This window comes from Anastrepha ludens, chromosome 4, assembly GCF_028408465.1.
Source record: "Anastrepha ludens isolate Willacy chromosome 4, idAnaLude1.1, whole genome shotgun sequence".
Lineage (NCBI taxonomy): Eukaryota > Metazoa > Arthropoda > Insecta > Diptera > Tephritidae > Anastrepha > Anastrepha ludens.
The window spans coordinates 93,966,690-93,988,578 of record NC_071500.1 but is presented as its reverse complement, the minus strand read 5'-3'; the positions used below and the strand labels follow the sequence as shown (position 1 = coordinate 93,988,578).

At 35.1% G+C, this 21,889-nt stretch overlaps 1 protein-coding gene across 2 annotated transcripts in view; it reads left to right on the top strand.

Moving 5' to 3' along the window:
• The window catches only part of LOC128860230 (dnaJ homolog subfamily C member 5 homolog), a 51,105-nt gene extending 41,939 nt beyond the window's left edge, over positions 1-9,166 (top strand). For both annotated transcript variants that reach the window (XM_054097606.1, XM_054097603.1), the window contains one exon: positions 501-9,166. In XM_054097606.1, coding sequence (XP_053953581.1) covers positions 501-523 — 23 coding nt within the window. In that variant the 3' untranslated portion in view covers positions 524-9,166. The remainder of the gene's footprint in view (positions 1-500) is intronic.
• The last annotated feature ends 12,723 nt before the right edge of the window (positions 9,167-21,889 follow it).

Sequence of the window (21,889 nt, the reverse complement as noted above, 5' to 3'; positions counted from 1 at the left end):
AATAAAATTCATTCATCCCTTCATCTTCAACTAGAAATAATATACAAACAAAAAATCTTTATTTATTTGAAAAACACAGCCGAATTGTTTCTTTTTACCAAAAATACAACATATCGATGGTTTTCGAGAAAAGGGGCATAATTCAAAAATACAAAATACTGAGTTGGGTCAGTTTTCTAGATAAGTGACGCGCCAATTCGATCACCTGACAAAACGACACTAACACCATCCTTCAGAATTGCTTCAAGATTCGCTTATGACGCTTTTCCAGATAAAAATATATAAACTCTGTAGTTGATTTTTGCTTTTAACGGCAAAACTCCGAATTTGAGTTAATTTTGAGTTGTGTCGCTTTTCTCGAAAACCATCGATATACATATACAACCATATATACATATATACATACTTGTATATACATAGACAACTTGCCACATGTTTTATTTGCTGCTTTTTTAATTCAAACGCTTTTGTACTTAATCTTATTTGTATTTTTCTTTTAGATATGGTAAACCAAAAATATTAGACGCATCCAACAGCAAAGAATCAAAAATCAGAAAAAATGCGCAAATCAAAGCAAACAAAAAAAAATTGCTTCATAAAGCGACGTCCATCAACTTCACATATTCAATAACCATTTTCTCTGCAATATGCATAGAAATATATAGCAAGCAACAACAACACCACAAAAAAAAAATATATATATATACATATATACTACTAAAGCACACCTACACACTTTACACTATAATTTACATGTGTATACTTTAAATGTATTGTGATTTGCGAACTATTTTTCCTTTTATGAAATTTGTTTATTTTTTTAAAGTACATAAAAACAAGAAAAAACCACAAGAATTTAGAATTAGTATAAAATATATTTTAAATAAATCACTGAGTCGATTTAAAACCAATGCTTAGAGTAAATTAATGTGAGAAGCGAGGAGGATATGAATGAAAGCAAGGCTCACGTTTTTTGAAGTTTGAAAAGTATCAACAGCAGCTTGAGCTGAAAAATTCTAACTAATTTGGAAGTTTTGGCTGGCGATGTTGAAATGCAAGGGAAGAGTTGAAAGCATAATTGGTCTAATACAAAGGCAAGGAAATTCACTTGGCTGCGGGTACGGTTGCCCTCTAAACTGTTGATATTCGATACCGAACACTTGCTCTTATGGGGTACTTCTATTCTTTATAATATTTTCTAGTGCTGCTTTAATTGGCGAAAATTACAGCAACATACATACATACATACTATACATGCAGAATATATAGTAATTACATTTTATAAACATATATGCATACATACGAGTGTAGTTACAGTAATATGTGGAAGAGCACTTTAACAGTAATGAAAAAACAAAAAAAAAAATAATAAGAAAATAAAAATCTTTAGTTATGCTAGAAAAATTTTCCAAATTTATGAAAAAAAAAATTTAGAGATCTCAGATTTCAAATACAATATTTTTTTTCACAATTCGCCACAAGATTGGTTTGTATATTTCTTAAGTAATTTGCTTCACGCTTAATTTTTGTATTTTTGATTTTTAAAAATTATATTATAATAAAAATTTTTTATAAATGTAATGTATAAAAGTACGAGGTGCATACATACACACACATATGTATAATATCACTACCTAATGAGATGCAAACAATTACATATAAAATTCGTCTTTTGCCAGCATTCAAAAATAATAAATTTAGCAGTTCGTTCCAAGTTAAATCTATTAAAGGTTTACCAACAGCGCTGATTAGTTTTTTTTTCTTTTGGCTGTCAGCTCAGAATGAAACAAGGCGAATTCATTATTTGTTTTCTAGTTTCCCAATACTTTGCTTTGCTCAAACGTCAGAACATTGTTGTTGGTCCAGTGCCACTACCTTTAATGAATGCGCCTTGGTTCTTTCAGTAAGAAATTGCTTCGAATTGCTGGTTTAGAAATGCCTGCATATGCATAAATATTTACATATTTCCTGCGCATCAATGGTATAGCAAGCAAAATATGAGTGTTTTTTAAGTTCTTTCATTCACTCACCACAAATCCTTTATAGGCTTCTATGCTAGCTTAGTGATTGAGTGTTTCATATCTCTGCTGATTTGTCGCTGAAATACGAAATTATTAAATTCAATACAATTCAATTCAATTCAAACACAACGAATTCTAACTAAAAGCCATTCTTAAATACAAGATGCCAAAATTAATCATCTACTTTTGCTTTTGAAAATTTTATTTTGCCCTTTGCGCGTTGCTTATCTGCTTGTATACTGCAGCTGTCTAGTTCACAAGTGTCGAAAATGGTGGACGTAAATTTTCCAATAAAAAAAATTAATAAATAATTGGCGCGTACACTTCTGTTAGGTGCTTGGCCGAGCTCCTTCATCTATTTGTGGCGTGCGTCTTAATATTGTTCCACAAATGCGTAAATTTTCCAACTGGGTGATTAATTTTGCGCCACCTTGTATGTATGCATTAGTCGCATTTTGTGTGTCATTTTCCGCTTTTTACATTAAACCGAACGAAGTTTATAAAAAAAACATAAATGTATGCAAAGTATTAAGATTTTAATTCATTCAAAAGTATTTTTATTTTTCCTTACGCCATACTTCATCGAACTACAACCAAATTCCTAAAAAAAATTACAAAAAAAAAAAAAAAATTAGTGAACTTTAAAATTAAAATTTCATTCCCATTTAAAAATGTTTAAAATGTATGGCAGATTTTTTAATTTTAGGCAATAAATTTATATGAAAATGAAATAAAAAAAACAAAGGAAATATTAAATCCTAAATCAATAAATTTTGCTCCACATTTTTTGATTTATTTACAAATATTCCATGTGTATTAAAAAATTAAATTAAAAACGAAGTGTTTAGAAGATTTTTATGAACAGGTGATGGCTATTCATGAGCTCAATATTTTTCGAGCAACTGAGTAATACAGCTCCATCGAGTCCACCTTTTAGACAGTAATAAACTTTTTTCGAATTTGTCAATCGTTTGCACAGAAAATTAGAAAAAAATTAATGTAAATTTTTTACTCAACTAGAAACTTTTTTAATTTGTATATTTTTATATAATAAAACTGTGCTAAATTTTAGAATTGAAACATTTTTTTATTGAAATTTTTACGAGCAGTAGAAACTGCTTAATATCTGAGTATTTTTCTTTAATTGTATGTCTTGAAAGTTTTTAGCAGTGGACTCTGCTTAGATTTTGAGTAAAAAATGAATTTAAGTTGGAAATAAAAAAAAATGTAATAACATTTTTTCATAAAATTAGAAATTTCTCAATTCGCAACTTATTTTATGGAATTTGCAATTGAATGGGGCCACCAAAACAAATATGAAAGTGTAGTGGCAACAAATATGCGTTATTTTATTCCTTCATACCTTAAAATAAAACAAAAAAGAAAACAAAAAATAATAAAAAAATAAATAAAAAAATACTAAGCACTGCGTTGGTGATTAATCAAATTTGTAATTAATTGCCGTAAATAACGAAACATTTTTATAACAGCAACATACAATTAGAGTAAAAAGAAAAAGCACGCAGTCTAAAATATGAAAAAAAAAATGTAAGAAGCAAAAAAGTAAACAAGTGAGCCGTTATCATTTTACCCGCATCAATAAGAGAAATGTATTGTAAAATTAAAAATTAAATTTAAATTAATTTTAATTAAGAATTATTTAAACAAAAATTAAATTTATCATAAATATGTATAAATTTTGCAATATCTCATTTGCAGCACTGTGAAAAACAAAGATTCCAAAATTTGTAAAATTGTTTAGAAAAGTTAGTTTTTCAGAGTAAAAATCTATTTAAATAAAATTCAGCAACTCTTATACATACGTATGCATATTTAAAGCGGCAGTACACAGGCATTGTAGGACGATCAGGATTGGAAAGGAAGTTGGCGGTAGAGTCGGAAGCGCAGCAGTTTAATTATTTATTAACCAATGTTTTTTTTATATTGAAATAGTAAAAAAGCAAAATATAAGTAAAAAACAAAATTTCGAAAATAAAATTAAAAAAATAAAAAAAACATAAATTTAAAGGATTAAAAAAAATAATAAATTTAAAAAATTAAAAAAAAAAATTAATTTAAAAATTTTTCGAAAAAAATAGGAAATTTAAAAAGATTTTCAGAAATACATTTAAAAATTTGAAAAATTTTTCGAAAATAAACTTAATTTTTTCGAAAATAAATTTTAAAAATGTTTCGAAAAATTTGGGAAATTTAAAAAAAAATTCGAAAACAAATAAAAAATTTTAATTTTTCAACAAGTTTTTTTAGTACTTCAAAAAAAAAAAAAAAAGAAAGACGAATGTTGCAAAACATTGTTTACAAAATATTTTGTTTTTATAAATTTAATTTTTTTGTTAAAAACCGATTGTTTGAGGAGGTTGGCGGTAGAGCCAGAAGCACAGCAGTTTTAATTGTTTACTAACCAATATTTTTTTATATTCAAATCATAAAAAGCAAAATGTAGATAAATAAAAAAAAATTCGAAAAAATTTAAAAAATTAAAACAAAATTTCGAAAATAAATTCAAAAAATTTAAAAAAAATTTCTAAAATTAAAAAAAAATTCGAAAAAATTAAAAAATTTAAAAAAAGTTTCGAATACAAATTTAAAATCTTTTCGATAAAAAATTTAAAAATTTTCGAAAATAAATTTAGAAAATTTTCGAAAATAAATACAAAAAATTTTCGAAAATTTTCCAAAAAGTTTTTTTAGTACTTCAAAAACCAAAAGAAAGGCAAATGTTGCATAAAATTGTTTACAAAATATTTCACTTTCTTTTTCACTTTCTTTTTCACTTTTATTCGGCCCTAATCGCCCTGTTGCTCGACTGCCTTTCAAATGCTAAGCACACACAAAAACATACACACACCTACTTCTTATCCTGTAAACTACCTTATATGTATTGTATATAAAATTACAATAAATAAAAATATATTATATGAAAATCAAAAAAAAAAAAAAAAATAATAAACAAAAATGCAAAAAGTTGCAAGCAGTAGTTCTTAATGAAGTTAATACTACAATAACTATAAAAAATATTTATAAAAAAATTAACTACCTTAGAAGAAAAAAAACAAGAAGAACTAAGAAGAATTGTGAAAAAAAAACCATCTTAAGTTTAGTGACAACAATGAATGCTGATGTTAGTGTTATTTAATCCAAATACGACGAAACAAAAAAATGATATTCCAATGAACTACACAAATACATACATATTTTATTATACCATTTACTTAAAGTAATTATTAAACAAAAAAAAAACAGTGCTATATTATGTAAACGTACATACATACATTAATACATATTTGAAATAAGTTTGTTTGAATTCAATAAAATCACATACAACTGAAAAAAAAACCCAAACAAAAAACATTCTAATAAAAAAAGCCAAAAAAAGAAATTAAAATTTCTTTACATACATATGCGTTTTCACAGTACGAAGCATTTTGGATAATGCAGAGAAAATGGAAGGAAGTGTAGCGAAAGCTTCCTAAAGGCGGCGGGTACAGTTAAAAAAAAAAGTTTGCAGAAAGAATGCGGCTATTACGGGTAATAGAAAAATATGTGAAAATTCCATTTCCATTTAATTTCACTAACCCGTTAATTGTGCTTTTTAAAATTTGTATTAACTGTAGTGAGATTCTAAAAATTTGTCGTTCAAATTTTGATCGCCAGAAAACGTTAAACGAATGAATAGTTAGCCAATAAGTAATATTTAATCACTTAGCTACTGATTAAGGCATCTAATAGCCCGGCAGACAGCATTCCGAATACCGGGATTCCTGCGCTTTTTCCCAAATAAAATTAAATTTTTGGTTATTGCAATGGAATTTTGAGTTTAATGAATCGATTATCAATTGATATGCTATTTGTTTATTAAGGCACTTTTCTGGTCTAGAATTTCGAAAAAATCCATTTTTTTTCATGTTTTGATAGTTTATACTTTCAAAAATATACTTGCAAATTTTTATATTGAAATTCGTTGTAGTTTAGACCTTACAGTCCTTTGAAACGAGACCGGTTTGGAGTACGACGCCCAGGTATAAGCGCGTTAACCGCGTTTTTCTCGAAACTGTTTTTTCCGAGTTGGCGTTGGTAATTTCTCAAAAAGTACTACGTCGATTGATTTGAATTTTTAATATGTTATGGAGTAGACTTGTGGCTCTCGCGGGTAGCAGAATTATAATTTTATAATAAATTTTTCTTTATTTTTTTAAGAGCGAGAACGTGAAAAAATCAATTTTCTTGTTTTTGCAATAAACAGATAAAATATCTAGAAATTTTTTTTTTTTTTTTTGTAAATCTGCTACCCACCATAGCGACATATCTCCTGATGAATAATTGACCGAATTTTTGTTTTCAGACGTATCTGAGCAGCCCAATCAGTTACGTCAGTGGCATGTGTTACGTCAGGGGAAGCAATTTTTTATTATTGTCATTGAAATTTTTTTTTCTTGTAAATAAAGAATTGATCTAATGAATAAAAACGATTTTCAATTGATACCGGTTGTTTTTCTTCAATTTTCACGTCTCTAGACCAGAAAGGTGCCTTAAGGCAGTTCAACCAGCGGAAGATGCTAAGAATACGAATTTTATGCAGTTTCATTTTTAGATTAAAATGAAAGTCAATGTTGTGAAAGTAAGCTTTAAAAATGCTGTGTCAAAATGCAGTAGTCGGGATAGAGGATGCTGGAATAATTATTTACTAAAGAACTTATATTATTTCGTAGAAGGCAGCACATTTTATTGGTATTTTGACTTTTCTTTAAAAAGTAAGTGCTATTATTTTTTCTAAGTTTACAGTTTTATTCGAATTTTGATTTTTTTTAAACATTAAATGCTATTTTTTTTTCTAAATTACAATTTTTATTCTCTCTCTTTGCTTCACAGTCTGTGGTGGACCATAGCTTGATCAACAATCCTCCTCCAATTCAGTCTTTATTTTGCCTCATTTAAATTTTTTCAATTTTTATTAGTATGATGATTTTGTTTTAAACAGTGCTAAAGTGCTATTTTTTTCTAAATTTAAAAAATAAAAAATTTTATTGTGCACTAGGAGTAAAAATGAGCTGGAGAAATAGATATTAGATTATTTTTAAACATAGTTTTTAATTCTTCTTCTTCTTAATTAGTGCGATAACCGCTTACGCGATTTTGGCCGAGCTTAACAAAGCTCGCCGCCAGTCGTTTCTTTCTCGTGCTAACCGGCGCCAGGTGGTCACACCAAGTGAAACCAAGTCCTTTTAGGCCAATGTTTTTAATTAGTTATATCTAAAATCTTTTAAAACACAGTTTTTCAAGCTTTGCAAGCGTAGTCTGAGTTTCATAGCCAAACGTTATATGCCATCAATACTAAAACCTTCAAGACGATCTATAGTTAAAGTTTTCAGCTAAAACGACGCGTATGGAAAAACCCAAAATCCAGGTCTTTCGCTATTAAAAATTTAGGAATTTACAAATTTATTCGGGCATCAAAACTTTACCACTGATTCTTTAAATTTTCGCTATTCATTGTTACATTTATATTGCATCTTTTAGGCGCATTACTATTAGTGCTTTGGCGGAGGTAAAAGTTCAGAGAGTATACGCGTACATGCATACATCTGAAAAATTGGGTAACACACAATGACAAGCTACGCACGCTTTGTTTTGTATAGAGAGTAAATGTGTAAACGAAATTCGGGAACCCTATTTTATATGTGCATTTTAGATAGTCTAAGATAGATAAACCAATGACAGCACGAAACCTAAACTCGTGGCTTTAGTATGCGTAGGTCACACGAGTAGCTCCGTATTCGATTTATCGTAACTGTCGCAATACGAAAAAGCCAGTTATACGAGTGTACCATATACAGAATGATTCACACAGTTTACATATTACAATTAATTACGTTTTTTTCGATTTTTTTCAGTTACTAAAGTTTCAATTTACAATCTGTTAGGCATATTGTTGAAAATTTAGTTCATATTTTTTCAGTATTTTGTTACGAGGCACCAAGGCTTGGCGACTTAGTGTGTATATAAAAGAAATGCCAATCTTAGATATGATTATTTTCGGAACTAGTACCGAAATTTTATTTGTTTACATTCGTCGAAAATTGAAAAAATGTATTTTATTTATGTGAAACATTTTGAGACCACATTTAACACATTTTATTAAAAAAAATTAAGAAATACGGGTTTCCAATACACTTATCCATAAATAATATTTATATAATTATAAAATATAAAAATATATTTATAATTTACTTGAATTAAAAATTGAACCACTGAGATACATGAAACAATTATGTGCATGCATACAAAGTTGCATTTAACCCTTTGGGGACGAGTGACGGCATATAGCCGCCCAAGTCGTTTTACCGTTCCGGACGCGTGTCGGCATATAGCCGCCCAAATTAGTTCGCAGCTGCAAGGCTCGCGATGTCTGTCGTTCTGAGCGATAAGATACGTATAGGTATAGTAAAAGAGTGACGTTTTCATTCAAAGACATTAGGGGCCACTAGCGATGAATTATCGCCCTTATAATGTAAACTTACGATGTAAGGCGACGGTAGAGTCAGAACGAATTTCAGTTCTTCGATTCAGTCTCTCAGTGCCAATAACAAAGGAACCAGCAGTTTTTTCTATATATGTTATATTTTATCCTACGCACGAAGGCTAAGCGATCTAGAGATGATACGTTAGATAGTGACAGTTCTGACGAATATTACTTTGAATCTGAAAAGACGGAAGATGACGGCATGACTTCGTCAAGTGGAAGTGAAATCCATGCAATAAGGAATCCACTCAGGCATTACAACTTTAGTGGTGATGGCAGTTTGTTTATAATTATTTTTTGATTTTATGAAAAATGTTTCTTGTGTTAAATAAAGCCTTAGTTTTTATTATCATTCAACGTATTTATTTTCTTTACTGCGCACTCCCATACCTTTCGTTCTCAGCGACGCTCGCCCATCGAGCGCCTTCGTCCCCAAAGGGTTAATTGTAGGAGTTTGATTGCGGGATTGGCATTTCAATTATATTATAGGTATATTGGTGTATTAATTTCTATAAAATTGCAATTTTTTTAAAAGCCTTACGTTATTTTCATAAAAAAAAATAAAATTTTGCCTACCTTATTTTGACAAAAAAAAAAATAATAAAATATTTTCCTACCTAACAAAATTTGCAAAAAAAATAACCGTAGTGTAGCCATAACGTCCATTTAGGGTTCCGGAAATTGTATGTACATACATACATACAAATAAAAATATGCAGTGATAGCTTTAAATTGAGATGCCATACTCATAAACGGCACTATTAAATTTCATTTAAATTTATATTATTTAATTGAATTATTATTTTATCGCCCATTTATTTCTTTCATTTATTTTATAACATTTTTTAATTATTTATACTTCTGTCTTATTTCTTCTGTCTTTTCCATTTTATGTCTAACACCAAATTTGAGGACTACAATTTTTCATCCAAACCAAGTGTTTTAAAAAATCGCACATATTTGAAAATTAATATCATTCAATTAAAAACATGAAAAAATATAAAAAAAAACTGAACGTGTGAAAACACCCTATTATTTGTCAAATAAGCTATAATTCAATTATGAATAAATAATTCATTATATTAAAAACTCTTAGTATATAAATGTATTTTTATTGTTCTCCAAAGTAAGAAAAAAACGAAATCAATTCATATTCGAATAGCTAATGGAGAAGTAATTAATGGAAGAAACTATAAATAAAATAGCATTACAAGAAGACATACTTTTGAAAAATTTATGAAAAAATTGTATGTATATTGAATAGCAAATTTATTATGTTCCACTTTTCAAAAACGATTCGTATATACTTAAATACATATACATGGTATATAAGCATATATATAGTGTATAGAAATATTTAATATATACATATATATATATTAAAATACTATATATGTACATTAAAAACTTATGAATGCAAGAAAAAAGTAATAATAAATCCAACTACATACATAAAAGAGAGATCCTAAAGATGTTTACATTTTTTTTTTCATCAAGGGGTTTCAGAATTGGATTTAATATATAGGGTAGTCCATTTAATGGGATTTAAACTGTTGACTTTTTTACTACTTACTTTACTTTACAGCAGTTTTTTTCTAACAGCGGCCGCGCCTCGGTGGGCAATGTCAAAGCCTTCGAGTGTATTTCTGCCATGAAGAAGCTCTTCGTGAAAATATCTGCCCTTCGGAGTCGGCTTGAAACACTAGGTCCCCCCCCATTTGTGGTAAGGATATCTCGAGTTCTAATGAACCGATTTACTTCAAATATGGGGAGCAGTACTTCATCGGATGACCCCAGCTCGAAACTAACGGGTGATTTTTTAGCTATTATCTTTTTAAACAGTTGGTTTAAACAGCTGACGCACGCTTCGTGTTATGTTTTACTGTCAAACATCTTCAGTTTGGTCTATAATTTAACCATGAATCGTCTTACAAACGAACAACGCTTACAAATCATTGAATTTTATTATAATAATGCGTGTTCTGTTAAGAAAGTTTATCGCGCGTTTCTTCCATTTTACGGTCAGTTTAATCGACCCACTGAAGCGGTTATTCGAACTATTGTGACTAAATTTAGAACCAAATTTACATTATTGGACATCAAACCACCAACACGCTTACGTAGAGTGCGAACTGAAGAAAATATCGCAGCTGTATCGGCCAGTGTTAATGATGACCATCAATTATCGATTCCTCGCCGTTCGCAGCAATTGGGCCTCTGTTACTCAACAACGTGGAAAATTTTGCGAAAGGATTTAGGTGTGAAGCCTTTCAAAATACAGCTGGTGCAAGAATTGAAGCCGAACGACCTACCGCAACGCAGAATTCTTGGTAAGTGGGCTCTTGGAAAGTTGGCTGAAGATCCACTTTTTTATCGAAAAATTGTGTTCAGCGACGCAGCTCATTTTTGCATCAATGGGTACGTAAATAAGCAGAATTGTCGATTTTGGAGTGAAGATCAGCCAGAAGAATTGCAAGAGCTACCAATGTATCCAGAAAAGGTCACAGTTTGGTGCGGTCTATGGGCTGGGGGTATCATTGGACCGTACTTCTTCAAAGATGCTGCGAATCGTAACGTAACTGTAAATGGTGAGCGCTACCGTGAAATGATATCGAACCTTTTTTTGCCCAAAATGCAATAGCTTGACTTGCATGGCATGTGGTTTCAGCAAGACGGTGTCACATGCCACACAGCACGCGTAAAATTGGACTTTTTGAGAGGCGAGTTCGGTGAACATTTTATTTCACGTTCGGGACCTGTCAATTGGCCACCCAGATCGTGCGATATAACGCCTTTAGATTATTTTTTGTGGGGCTATTTAAAGCTCATGTCTATTCAGACAAGCCTGCTTCAATTAACGCATTGGAAGACAACAATAAAGCATTTATATGAGAGATACCGGCCGAAACATTGGAAAGAGTATGCCAAAATTGGACTAAGCGGATGGACCATTTGAAGCGCAGTCGCGGTCAACATTTGCATGAAATAATCTTCAAACATTAAATTATATGGACTGTTCTATCGATTTAAATAAAAAGTTCATACATTTTTCTGAATTTTACGTGTGTTTTTTTGAAAAACTTTCCTACAGCTCTTAAAAAATTACCCTTTATAACTGTTCAAATAGTATTTAAAAAATGAATAAATACATGAAATTCCATTCGAATCAGATTGTAGTTCATGCTTAACCAAGGCGAATTTATCCACCTTGATGGCAATGTTAACTAATTTCAATTAAAAAAATTAATTGAAACGTTTTTAGGCGTCTATTATTTGCAGTCTAATTCAATTCCAAATGCCAGATGGGCCTTCCTGTATAACTACGAACAGTCTTTTGTGTTCTTAGGAGCTGAATAATTATTCGCTGTTTCCCAACACACAGCTGAGGTTATGGGTTGATTTTAATGAACTGATTTTAAACTCTTAAACACTCTTTTTCTTTTTGCATAGTTCCCTATTTTATCACATTTTTCTTTCATTCCCACATCATTAAATTGCTGGAAGTAACTGTTAAACCAGCGTCTTTTTCATCGCCCCTTTTTTTGTTCGAAAGAATTGACACTTATAGGTTTCCGCTATATTGCAACAGTTGGTTATACTCGTATGTAATTTATGTTGAGCTCCATAAACTCTAAGAAATCATTACTGGAGGTGATTATCGGACTTTTGATTGCATTCGAGCTTTGTTCATTATTTTCGATACCTGTAAACAGAAAATTACGTCTAATGTTCCCTTCTACTTGGCACTCGTTACGATCGGCGAATCCGGTTTGTCAGCGGAATGAACCAAATATCGTAAATCAGTTCATACATTTTGAGGTATCGCAAGGAGGCTTAGAAGATTCTTGAAACATATAGATACTTATAGTATTTTAAACTTCGTAATAATGATGATAATAATTTTATTATTTCGTTCCTTTCCAACAGACTCATGAAACAAATTTATAGACAATTTGTGTACTTGGAAATGATAAAGAAACTCTTCCCCACAGCAGCAAACACCGCGGCTCATCAAGAGACCTTGACCTCTAATAATCAAATCACGATCTAACTACGAATCTCAAATTATTTCGCTGCACTCCTTAAAAGAAACTGGCTTCCCTCTGCCGAAGCTAAATAACTTTGAAATATCAAGAATTCAGCGGCAGTTGGGATTATTATTAATAACGCAAAATTTGGGGAGTCTGTGCTTCAAGAACATCGTGGCCAAAAACAAAAAGAAGAAAAATTCGAGAAAAAACGGCCCCCAACGTTTCTATTTGCAATGCCTCTCTAAGTAAAAATAAAGACATATGGCATCTTCATTTAATGAGACACTATTCAAGGGGGAGGCATAGTAAGATTAATTCGGTGAAAAAGTCATGTTTTCGGAATGGTTGGGGCGATAAAAATAGAGTTGGTTTATGTAGTAAATTTCCATGTAATAACGAAATGTTAGAGCAATATTTCTCTAAATTTTCATTGAAAAATATTGAAAAGTGAAAAAGGGTAAATAAGTCGTATATTTCTTTATTTTAAGATTAATAATTATAAAAAAATGCAAAAGCTCCTAAGGATTCCTGGTGAATTATGTGAAGAAGCACTGAGGATGGTTCCATGTGTAGAAGTCCACGGAAGTGGGGAAAGTTACTGATCGCCATTCACTTGGGAGTGGCCAGGACGATTGTTCTACATATGGTTCAAGCAGCTCACAACGGCCGGGATTATCCCACGTATCCTCTGGGTAGCTTCCGAACACCCGCTCGGGAGTGAGCTAACGTGAGAAGGCGAGGCATTCCAGGATAGCTGGTTGTGCGCTGGGTTTGGGACCCGCCACCCGACTCGGATCATTACCTTGTTGCAGCCAAGCTGCGCACCCGCCTTTGTGCAGCAAAAAACGTACATCTACCTACGCAAAGAATGTTCGACATCGAAAAGCTGCAATCACAACAGACAGCCAGAAGATTCGCCACTCGACTCTCACTCCTGATCTCGGAGAGCACTGCCCAACAAACCGGCATGCGCGAGAAATGGAGCAACATTTCTCGTTCCCTACGTACCGCCGCCGAAGAAGAAATCGGATTCCGGCGAGCCCGAAAAAACAATTGGTACGACGAGGAATGTCATGCTGCCGCAGAAAGAAAGGATGCCGCCTATAGAGCCACACTGCGATCGGGCGCAACGCGAGCCATGTGGGATCGCTACAGAGAGCTGAAAAAGGAGAGAGACGTATTATCCGGCAGAAAAAACGAGAGGCCGAAATACGTGAGTGCGAGGAGCTTGAGATGCTGGCCAATAGGAACAACGCCCGAAAATTTTACCAGAAAGTTCGGCGGCTTACAGAAAGTTTTAAGACCGGGGCGTTTTCCTGTAAGAACAAAGACGGCGATCTGGTGACTGACGTACAGAGCAATCTTAAATTATGGAGGGAACACTTCTCGAGCCTGTTAAACGGTGACGGATGTCATAGAGAATGTGAAGATCCCGATACCCCAATCGTTGACGACGGAATTATCGTTCCGTTACCCGACCCTGACGAGGTGAGAATAGCAATATCACGGCTAAAGAACAACAAAGCCGCGGGCGCCGACGGACTGCCGGCTGAGCTATTCAAACATGGCGGCGAGGAGCTGGTAAGGTGCATGCATCAGCTTCTATGCAAAATATGGTCGGATGAAAGCATGCCTGCCGATTGGAATTTAAGTGTGCTCTGCCCAATCCATAAGAAGGGCGATCCTGCAATTTGTGCCAATTACCGCGGGATTCTAGGTTCTAGCGAGCGTATTGTGTGAAAGGCTGAAGCCCACCGTCAACCAACTGATTGGACCTTATCAGTGTGGTTTCAGACCTGGAAAGTCTACCATCGACCAAATATTCACAATACGCCAAATCTTGGAAAAGACCCATGAAAGGAGAATCGACACACACCATCTTTTCGTCGACTTCAAAGCTGCATTCGACAGTACGGAAAGGAGTTACCTGTATGCCGCTATGTCTGAATTTGGTATCCCCGCAAAACTAATACGGCTATGTAAGATGACGTTGCTCAACACCAGCAGCGCCGTCAGAATTGGGAAGGACCTTTCCGAGCCGTTTGATACCAAACGAGGTTTCAGACAGGGTGACTCGCTGTCGTGTGACTTCTTTAACCTGATGTTGGAGAACATCGTACGAGCCGCAGAACTTAATCGCTCAGGCACAATATTTTATAAGAGCGTACAATTGCTGGCGTATGCCTATGATATTGACATCATCGGCCTTAACAACCGCTCTGTTAGTTCCGCCTTCTCCAAACTGGATAAAGAGGCAAAGCGAATGGGTTTGGTGGTGAACGAGGACAAAACGAAGTACCTCCTGTCTTCAAACAAACAGTCGTGGCACTCGCGTATCGGCACCCACGTCACTGTTGAAAGTTATAATTTTGAGGTTGTAAAAGACTTCGTGTATTTAGGAACCAGCATTAACACCGATAACAATGTCAGCCTTGAAATCCAACGTAGAATCTCTCTTGCCAACAAGTGCTACTTTGGACTAAGTAGGCAATTGAGCAGTAAAGTCCTCTCTCGACGAACAAAACTAACACTCTACAAGACTCTCATCATGCCCGTCCTAACGTATGGCGCAGAAGCTTGGACGATGACAACATCCGATGAAGCGACGCTTGGAGTGTTCGAGAGAAAGATTCTGCGTACGATTTTTGGACCTTTGCACGTTGGCAACGGCGAATATCGCAGGCGATGAAACGATGAGCTGTATGAGCTTTACGACGACATAGACATAGCGCAGCGAATAAAGATCCAGCGGCTTCGTTGGCTGGGTTATGTCGTCCGAATGGATACAAACGCTCCGGCTTTGAAAGTATTCGATGCGGTACCAGCTGGTGGTAGCAGAGGAAGAGGAAGGCCTCCTCTGCGTTGGAAAGATCAGGTGGAGAAGGACTTGGCTTCACTTGGTGTGTCCAATTGGCGCCGGTTAGCACGAGAAAGAAACGACTGGCGCGCTTTGTTAATCTCGGCCAAAATCGCGTAAGCGGTTATCGCGCCAATTAAGAAGAAGAAGAAGCACTGTGCAAAAAAATTACTTTGGAAGCGATGGATGTGGCTGGAAGCTTCGTGTACATGACAACAGGAACCTCTACATATAGGATTGGAACATATCCACCTGTTATTTCTGTGGTTGATCTTTTGGTCCTGGTTAAACTTTGGTCCCTATGAACGGATAAACGGACGCACTTAAAAAAATTAGAGATTTTTAAATCGGTGTGATTTGCATATATAGCGACGATAATTGCATCTTTCTTCATTTCTTGAGTTGAGTTGTCTGAAAAGAAAAATAATGTTATCAGAAAGTTGTAGCCCCATATATGCATGTCCTTAATGCATGTAGAGGTATGGTTCCTTCGGCAAAGTTTCTTATTTTGATCCCTAGAATATGATTTTCACAGAGCAATGGGCGATTTTTTTGCCTCCCTACAAATTGACCCGGCCTAATACCTATACATATAATTGGCGCTTACACTCCTTTTGGGTGTCTGGTTGAGAACCTCCTCCTATTTGTGGTGTGCCTCTTGAAGTTTTTCCTCAAACGGAGAATACTACAGTTTAGTGTCGTCTCAGAACGATAGACAGTTTTTTATGAGGAGCTTTTTCAAGGCAGAAATACAGTCGGAAACTTTCCGTCATCTGCCAAGGAGCGAACGCTATTAGAAAAAACTTTTTCTATGAATTGGTGTTTTGTGCCCGTGGTTGCGAGCCTGTGCACTTCCGACTGGTAGTCACGCACCAACGCATTCGGCTATGGTGTGCTGAAGTACAGGTAATGGACGTTCATTTACTGAACTAGAAATTGATCTGAACTGATCGACTGGAAATTTTGACAAAATACTCCTGAGATGTTATGCATTCTGTTATTATTATTATTATGATTATTATTATAATTTATTCACAAAATTGAATAAATTAAGGGCTATCAGCTCCTCTTATATGAATATAATGAATATAATTTTTTTTATACTCATTTTAGATTGTTGCTTTCACAGCTTTGATAAAGTTGTTGATTAAAATTATGTTCACTTCATTGGGAACCTTGAGGAGTTTAATCCAATTGTGTTTGAAAAGGCGGTTTCTAATTTCTTCGAGAGCAGTGGATTCAGAAAAAATGTGCTTCAAAGTCAAAACATGTGGACAGAGCGGGCAAGTTGGTGGTGGATTGCCTGTTAGAAGATGTTGATGGGTGCAAAGAGTGTGACCTAGGCAGAGTCTTATGAACTTTTGAATGTGCTTTTTTGAAACATTTGTTGGATAAGTAGGCGTCGTGAGTTCTCGATTTATGGCTGTGTGGTTGAAATTTAACCAATTCTGTACTTTTACGTTTCGGATGTGGTTTGGTATAAATCGCCTGACATCTACTTTTTCGACTGTGTTCTTTGTTGTTACAGGTGTTGAGTTAGTCGATTTTGCGACTCGATCTGCTGCTTCGTTGCCCATGATACCAATGTGTCCAAGTTTCCATAGCAATTTAATCTTTTGATTGTTTTCGATGAGCATATATATAAGCGATAAGCTGTTGGTACATATGAGGACTTTGGAAGCGGTCTTTAACGCCATGTTGATGTGAATGCAGATGCAATGTCTGGTAGTATTTGCATTTTGAGGGCGTGGCCAATTGGTGTCGACAACTGCGTATCTGGGGGATGAGTCTTTAGATTTGGAGCCATCTGTGTACCAAACGGCCATTTTTCCGCTTCATAGCGAGTTTTAAGTACCAGGTATAACTGACGAAAGGCATCAACAGAAACATTGGATTTTTTTAGTCTTGAAAGACTGAGGTGACATGACGTTTCTTTAATAATCCATGGTGGGTGGGTTAAAATGCGGTTTCCTTCGGGCCGGGGTAGAATTAAGTTCTTGGCGCTCTTAAGAACTAGGTGACTCCCGTATTTCGACTTATGTAGAAGCTGTCTTAATACAGAAGAAGAGGAAACAGTCAGACACCTTTTATGTGAGTGTGAAAGCCTAGCTATGAGAAGGCTGCGCACTCTTGATACAGCATTTCTAACCGATGTAGCGGATATAGCCCATCTAAAACTAACGAAAATGAACACGTAGAGTAAGGATAAGCTCCAGTGGTATCACAATGGACCTGCGAAAGGTCTAAGTGTGTCTTTATGACAACCACCCCACCTACCTAAGAACTAGGCGCAAGGTAGAGGGAATACTTTGGCTGTTTTTAATTGAGTCTGATGAAAATGTTATTTTAGGTACCAAGCGAGCATGGATTTCGCGTATTATTTCCTGTAGTGTTGGTAGACCCGCTTCTGCCAAAATGTTATTTACGGGCGTAGTGCTGAAGGCATGTATGCACACCCTGGCGGCATTCTTTTAAGTGTAAAAATAAAAGAGGTAAAAAAAGTTTAAATACTTTACCCTCTCCTTTATAGATATCCCTTTCGGCTTTTCAAGCAGCATAAAAGACGAGTTGCTGGTCATTTCTGCGTACTTAATTATGACATTCTTGCAAATGAGAAATATTTGTTTAAGCCTCTGACATCTTACAGTTTCAATTTACTTCGCTCACTAACCGGACCTCATCTAACTCTTTAGCACCCTACAACCATATCCTCCGCTTCTTTTGCGCTTCTGTAGGACTGAACTTTCTACACTTACAATTCTATTCTTAAATTCTGAGCAAACTGGTACATCGAATCTCCTCCATTAATCTACCTCTTTACTACGCCTTTCACATTTCCAATATTAATCATGTTAACCCAAAGTTTCCTCCTCCTTCAAAATCAGTTCAATGAGTTATGTGGGAAGCCATTCGCCAGCTTCGACGGCTACTCTGTACTCGTATGCGACTTCCACTTCTTTCGAGTTTTCGTCTTTTAATTGCTTAGCTTGAGTGAAGCTGTCTGTCAAATAGATTGTCACAAATCATATGCATCGTTAGCAATAACAAGCTGGATCTGCCAACAAAGCACCCTTACATATCCCAGCCTAGGGTTTCTTTCACCAGCTTTGCCACCTCGGCATCACTTAAGCGCCGAATTTATGAGTTGAGAGCAACATGTGGTGAAAGTGATTGCTGCAGTGAGCAACTGTTGCCGCTTGTCAACGACCAACCGAAGAATGGATGCATGTTTTTGAAACACTCGATTGAAAATTAAAACCAAAGCAAAAAACAAAACAGCAGTACACTCGTGGATTTTTGATTGTGTGTTTCAAAGAGTGAATATTTGAAGAGCGCTTAGCAACATCGCGCTTGAGTCTGTGGCGATCGAGCGAGTAACAGCAAAGGTGGTGTCAGTGGTGGTGGTGGTGGATCATTCACACCTTCAGATATGAGGTGGCGTGGGGTAAGTAATTTTCCTCAGTTTTAGAATTATGTGTATGTGTATGTGTGCGTTAAAAGAAATCAATATATGTCACGCAAGTCTGGTGAGACTTTGGATTTTAAATTTTTGTTTTGCTACACACTTTTGTGACTGATCTTGAGTCGCGAGCATGGTGGTTTCGTAGTTCTGTTTCTGTTGTATTTGATTTTATGCATTTAGGGCGCAGATGTGGATGTTGAGGCAGCATGTTGCACGTTGTGCATGCATTTACATACATACAAATATATGTACGTGGCGCTTTATTGATCGCATTTCCTTTTTCGTTTCACTCCCCACGAAATTTTGGCTTCCAAATATTCGGGTGTGTGTGTGTGTGTGCGGATGTTGTCTACTTGTATCTCATTTGCGCGCGCATGTCAACTGGTGCTTATTTTGGTTGTTTTTAATTTACTCTCAGGTGAATGAACTCTTCGATGCACGTTTTGCGCCTGCGTGACTTCGACATCTTACATTATCCTGTTCCTGTTTATGCTGCCATTTGAAGCATGAAAAAGTGTAGAAGAAAGAAAGCAATACAAGTATAGTTTAAGAAAAAAAAAAACTGTGATTAATTTCACTTAATCCTGACTATTGTTTTTCTTTCTGCATTTCCTTTAATTGCACAAACTAGTGTGTGTTGTTGTTTTCAGCTGGTGACTACAAGAAGGTGAATGAACTGCAGGATGCGTAAACTGTATAGTTACTATACCGCTGCACATGCATAAGTATGTATGTATGTGTGTATGTGGGCACATGTAGTCGCTGGTTGCCGCTTAAGTCATAGTTGTTGTCACGTGATTAAATGGATACTACATACAAACATACATACGCACGTCATAAGCAAACTGCAGTTGCATCAATGACAAGTTGTCCGTGTCAATTATGAAAGTAAGTTGAGGTGAACGAACTAAGGACAATAATGAGCGGTGAAAGTTGAGGAGGAGAGCGTTGATCGCATAGCCATCGGCGATGTAGAAGCAGGAACACGTGCATTATACTTTTAGCATTTACTAGGTGGCTCAATAAGTTTTGTGGTTGGATAAGAAAAACACAATTTTATGGATTGAAATACACTTTATTATTCAGTATAGTTTCCATGAGCATCAATACACTTGTGCCAACGAGATTCCAGTTTATGAATTCCATCCCTGAAGTGAGAATCTGGATGGGCTGCAAAATACGCTTCCACATCTGTTGGACCTCATCATTTGATGAAAAACGCTTTCCACGCATGAATTTTTTAGGTCTGGAAACAGATGGAAGTGGCTAGTGGCCAAATCTGGTGAATACGGTAGATGCTCCAACAATTCGAATTTTAATTCATTCAGCTTGCGATTCGTTTCTCGACTGTCTGAATACGGTAGATGCTCCAACAATTCGAATTTTAATTCATTCAGCTTGCGATTCGTTTCTCGACTGTCTCAAGGCCATAGCCAAGGGAAAGGGTGGTCATATCAAGCAAAAGTAAAATGATGCTTAATTTTGTATTATTTTCAAACATTTTTTACTTTGAATTGAATAAAAATAATTTTCCAAACTAAATGTAGGGCCTTTTTAATTGGTTACACTTCGAGTGCCGGACCCTGTATATGTAAGTACATGTAGAAGATTCTTACGAAAAATATCGTATAGAAGACTGTTTTGTCAACAGGTTTTGTCCGTCCTTATAATCTCGTAACTGTTTTTTCGCCACCATCATAGCCTTATTTATCCATCTTTAGATGTAGTCTCTAATTTTAGCCCAAATAGTCCCTACTTTTAGCCCAAATTTCCTTGGAAGCATACAGTAGAAGGCAATGCTCGCAGTTTGCTGCATATATTTTTATTCCAAATAAAAGAAATTCGTCTCTTCGCAAAATTTGTACAGCAAAATTTGTGTCTGTTAATTTCCTCCTTTTATTGGCTGCTACATTCCAAAGTCCGCTATTTCCATTGCGCACGACAAATCGCATTCTTTTCCACGTCCGTCGTCGTCCAGCTAGACGAAAAAATGTCTGTCCAACGTCTGGCCCATGGCTCTGGACTATTTTTGGCACTTTGGTATTTGGCAAAGTGTCTAATGCATACACAGAGTCGTAAAAGTAAGAAAACAGGGATGTTGGGTCGCTGCTGCATTTTTTCTAGTCGGCGGACCTAGAAAACGCATTGCAACAAGCGAGCAGAAGAAGTTTGCGTGTTTAGGGGATTACGCTGCTGCGAGCATTGCCACCATCACTGCTACTGTGTAGCTTCTGCCGCGGCGGATGCAATTGCGGTGACTGTGGCTGCTGCGGCTGCTGCTACTGATGTGCTCGTCGCCGTCTGCTTGTGGTGCGTGCCAATACTGCACGCACGCACGCACTTTGGGGGGTTGCTGTTGTGCCACCAGCCACCAGCTACCAGCAGCACAGGCGACTGTCAAGATCGCTGCGATCGTTTAACGGATGTGCTGCTTCTGTGATTCCTGCTAGAATCACATATACTTGACGTATATACAAATGTACCTATGTATGTGCATGTATAGTAGATATTCGTTCTTTAGTTCGAGTCCACTTTTTGATTGTTGCATTCCAAATTGGGACGTTGATGCGCACGCTTGCGATCGGTATACACAGTTTCGGGGTGCTATTTATTGATCGTGTGAGATATCGGTGACTAATTGTTGTGTGGATTTTTGAATGAATATTTAAATTTAAATTTGGAATGTCTCAAAAGAGTATAAGTGATCGTAAAAGCTATACTTAGATCGAAAAAGTTGAGTGAAATTTATAAAAAAAAACACACACAAATTCAAACTACTTCGCAAAAGTAGTAGCTGTGCCTCCAGTTGCTTACTCGGATAAAACAACCTTTGTGCTAAGAAAGCTGGCTAAACATATTTACAACATTTTTCTAACACATACCAACCAACAAAAGAAAATTTATATATACAAAAAGATATATACATACATACCAACATATGTGGTTCGTGAGATACATTGAACAAAAAAAAAAAAA